This window comes from Propithecus coquereli, unplaced genomic scaffold (assembly GCF_000956105.1).
Source record: "Propithecus coquereli isolate 6110/MARCELLA unplaced genomic scaffold, Pcoq_1.0 Scaffold92, whole genome shotgun sequence".
In the NCBI taxonomy this organism is placed as follows: domain Eukaryota; kingdom Metazoa; phylum Chordata; class Mammalia; order Primates; family Indriidae; genus Propithecus; species Propithecus coquereli.
The window spans coordinates 418,798-423,024 of NW_012155507.1; the positions used below are offsets into that span (position 1 = coordinate 418,798).

General features: G+C 46.3%; 1 protein-coding gene across 1 annotated transcript; it reads right to left on the reverse strand.

Annotated features, from left to right (window-relative positions):
• Window positions 1-278: 278 nt before the first annotated feature.
• RPLP1 (ribosomal protein, large, P1) lies at window positions 279-3,375 on the reverse strand. Its single transcript, XM_012664845.1, has 4 exons — window positions 3,146-3,375; window positions 2,415-2,489; window positions 637-754; window positions 279-395 (listed from the first exon to the last, which is right to left on the reverse strand). Exons 1-4 carry the CDS (start codon window positions 3,215-3,217, stop codon window positions 316-318), a joined length of 345 nt encoding a protein of 114 aa, XP_012520299.1. The 5' UTR covers window positions 3,218-3,375; the 3' UTR covers window positions 279-315.
• Window positions 3,376-4,227: the final 852 nt, after the last annotated feature.

The window sequence follows — 4,227 nt, forward strand, 5'->3', positions numbered from 1 at the left end:
ATACCCATACCTGTGCCCCCAGTGTAGGAGACAAACTTTGTAATAAAGTTACACAGCTAATCTGGGACAAGGCATCTGCTCTGATCCTTTCTCCTCCCACCCCAGTGCAGTTTTCAGTGCTGTACTGTTACATGCCATGGTGCCAGGGAAAAAACCCAGCTCCTCTCATGCACGACAGAATAGGTTGAAAGCCAACGTTACAGAAGTGAGGCCATCTCACAATGTACTTCTTTACAGAGTAAATTCCCAAATTATGGGCAAGACCAACAGCAGCAAAGAGTTCAAACATTTTATTGAACATGTTACAAAAGAGATTTAGTCAAAAAGACCAAAGCCCATGTCATCATCAGACTCCTCAGATTCTTCTTTCTTTGCTTCCACTTTCTTCTCCTCAGCTTTAAAAAAAAAAAAACAAAGTCAATCAACTCTCAGTATTTTAAGCTCTGGAAGAGCTCTCCAAGCCCTTCAACTTGCATGATTAAAAATACCCACAAGACTTCCCTCAACATCAAACTATGCTGCAGGCTGTAGAATTCCCACATATCACCTACTTGAGGCAAACTAAGAGAAATACTGCCGATAATACTGTTCTTTTGATCTCCACACCCCTTCCCTCCAATACAAAAAAACTCCTACCTGGGGCAGCAGCAGTAGAGGGGGCAGGACCTCCTGCTGGTGCAGCACCAGCTGCTGGAGCAGGTCCACCAGCCCCTACATTGCAGATGAGGCTCCCGATGTTGACATTGGCCAGGGCCTGCAACATACGTGCATGCACAGGTTAAGTTCTGTCCTTCTGTGATAAGATTCACGCAGCCACAGGAAAAAAAAAAGTGCCCGGCCCCTTTTTCAACTTACAGTGATCAATTCCTAACAATCATTCCTATGGCTAAAGATAATTGAAAATAGGCACATTCCCCCTGAATGACTAGAAGCAATGCCAGAGGGGGTGATTCCAATGTATTACAATCTGGAACAGTGTTGCTAAGGTACCAGATAGCACAAAAAAAATCTTTAAAGCAATTCAATAGAGCAGATTTGAGTAAGAATCATCACTGCCACTAGCTGTTTCTCATTACTAATTTGAGGAAGAAATCTCACCCAGACAAAAACACATTTAGCACTAGCTATGTTAATCTGTTACTGGTTTAGTAGGTCAGAAGATGTGAGCTTATATTTATATGCCCAAGGCAAGAAATAATTCATGGCATGCCAGGTAAATGTACTATATGGTAAATTCCACATCCACGTATTCAACCACCAATGGACAGAAAATATTTGGGGGAAAAAACCATCTGTACCGAACATGTACAGACTTTCTCTTGCCATTATTCCTTAAACTATACAGTGTTAACAACTACTTATACAGCTTTTCCATTTTATTATGTATTATGAGATAATCTAAAGTAAATAGGAGGATGTGGGTAGGTGATATGTAAATACTATGCCATTTTATAAGACAACTGAGTATCCTTGGATTTCAGTATCTGAGGGAGGTCCTGGAACCAATCCCCCAGGGATACCGAAAACTGACAACTGGACAGTACTTCTCTTCTGTCTTCTATGCTGGAGTCGCTCTTATTATTTTGTCCGCCCTGGAATCAAACTTTCGGTTTGTGTTTTCATCCTGAAGACTGACTTTTCTTTGCCAATAGCAAGACTTAAATTAGACAACAGGGCAACACATAGCTCTATTAAGAATAGTCACAAAAAAACTATTCAGCTTTAAATCTAATACTTGCATTGCTGTATGTATGTAGTGAAGTAAAGCTAACAATTCCTTCCTTTCATAAATACATGTTGGGAGAAAATCCGAGGTTCCTGGGACACTCAAATGAGGATTCTTTCCACAGTTCCAGGTTTCCTTTTAACAGTGAATACAAGTTCTCAGACTAAGCAAATCTACAACTTTTCTAGAGGTATTTATTAAATGACATAGGTACAATGTTTTCAATATTCCAAAACTCTTTGGAGGACACAACCCGAAGAGTTAGATGCCACTATTAGCTTCACTTGTCAGAGATTAAGTAACCTGAACAATGGAAGGTAGCCAGTGGAAGCTCTGAGCAGGCACCCTGTCTTTATTAGTCTTTTATATCCCAACACACACTAAGTGTGGTCAATAAAAGACCACTAAACCCCATTTCCAATAGATCACAAGCTTATCATCCTGAAAGGAGTTCCTTGCAATTTAACATGGCTGGAAGTTTTTGCCATGGATTCAGGACAGAAGGAAAAGGAAACCAGAGTCTGACATCAAGATAAAGCCACATGACAAACCAAAACCTTATTAGCTCCCAGAGTTACAAATGTACGAAACAGAGGCAGTACGGTGGAACATAGGGCCTTCTGGCACTTTAGCACAGACAGCTGACCTAATCAATCGGGTCTACCCCACTTTGCCACCATCACCTTACCTTTGCAAACAAGCCAGGCCAGAAAGGTTCGACATTTACACCAGCTGCTTTTATAAGGGCATTGATCTTATCCTCCTAAAACAAATAAAATGTCAATCCACCAGACTGTTAAGTGTAGCGTTCGTAATGTTTCCAACATACCGCAAGTTAAAAGCAAGTCACTCAAAACGTGTACAGAACCACGGCTCAACAGTTCAAATATTCTATTTGGATCATATACATTCATTTTAAAAGACTTCGGTTATCACAAGCAAAAGAAACGTGTCCCAGGCGCCCAGCAATGCGGCGAGCCCATTTTAAGTTAGGAGACCGGGGAGGTGGAGCAGAGCTTCTGTGCCTTCCTCCACGCCATGCTGCCCCGCCCCACCCCACAGGCCTGCTAAGACCATAAATTCAAGGCAATCACACCGAAAGTAGGTACGACTGAATGTCCCGGAATAACATTACATGCAGGTCAGGATGCCCAAGCGCTGCGGAAAAGCTTTCCTAAATATAGCTTCCGAAAGCCGGAGCGCCCAGCGGCGCACACATGCCGCCAGGGCCCGCACGTGGTCCCGAAGGCCCAGGCCGCCAGGGACAGGGCCCGCCCGCGCCCGAGGGGTGCCCGCCCCGCCCCAGCACCCGCCATGACTGCGGCCTCGACCCGGCCTTAAGTGCTGGGCCAGGCCGCCTGGAAAGCGGGAGCCAGCCGCACGCGGGGCGCCCTGCCGCCGGCCCGGACCCGCACTCACCGTGACGGTCACCTCATCGTCGTGCAGAATGAGTGCCGAGTAGATGCAGGCGAGCTCGGAGACGGAGGCCATGGCGCGGGCGAGTACGGGGCTGGCGCTGCCGGGCGCGGTGCTAGTCGCCGGATGAAGTGAGGGCCTCACCCCAACGCAGCCTTAGCTTCCTCGGAAGGACCGAGCACCTTGGCGGCAGCTGAGGAAAGGGAGCCCCGCGCCTGCGCGGAGCCTCTTATATGACCACGCAGACCAATCGGCGCCCGCACTGGGCGGAAGAGGCGGGACCAGGGGGCAACCGGAGGCGCCTGCGCGCCACACGTGACCGCTCTGCTTGTTCAAAAAGTTTCTGAGTGCCTGCAAATGCGTAGTAACTTCAATTGAGCAAGGCAGGATTGAGAACACTGAAAATACTTATAGGAAAAAGTTATCTAGGTAAATGGGCCTCACCCCTCGGTCCCATGGGCAGTTCGACTTGGCAGGAGCTCCAGTGCGGCCCTGTGACGTCACTTGGCAATCCCTTAATTACGGTGCCAGCCTTCCCTGGCCACGGAGACCTGGAGCGCCAGAGCTACGTCACATTTCGGACACCCCAGTGCTCAGCGCAGTGTCTTGATGAAACAGGAGTAATAGAGAAACTTCCAGCGTTACAATAGCAATAGCCTTTGAGCGCTTAGTATGTCCCAGACACAGAGCCACACTCTACAAGGATTCACTTTAATCCTCACACAGAAAAAGAGGGGTATTAATCTCTGTTTTGCAGGTGACAAAACTAAGTCATAGACCTGGTAACTCTCCCCAAATTACATGCTTACCGTGTAGTGGAGCCTGGATTTGGAATCTATTAACAGAAGCCTGATGTAAGTGCCTGGTGCTGGGGTGGGAGCGTTGGATTATGGGTAAATGTCTTCTCTCTTATTTTTGATATGTCACATTGTCTACAACCCGTATTTATCATTTATATGATCTCAAATTTTAATTCCTACCTTCAAAAATGGTAATCTTTACATTCCTTTACACTCCTCTTGGAATTTGCCGAGTTTGCTGGAAAGATGGTTAATTTTTTTTTTTTTTCCTGGTTACCTACCTGA

Excerpts from the sequence above, each read along its gene's own strand:
- RPLP1 (XM_012664845.1), bottom strand. The coding sequence starts at position 3,217 with ATGGCCTCCGTCTCCGAGCTCGCCTGCATCTACTCGGCACTCATTCTG. Across the intron at positions 2,490-3,145 it reads ACGATGAGGTGACCGTCACG|GAGGATAAGATCAATGCCCT; the intron begins GTGAGTGCGGGT and ends TATTTGTTTTAG. Across the intron at positions 396-636 it reads CTCTACTGCTGCTGCCCCAG|CTGAGGAGAAGAAAGTGGAA; the intron begins GTAGGAGTTTTT and ends TTTTTTTTAAAG.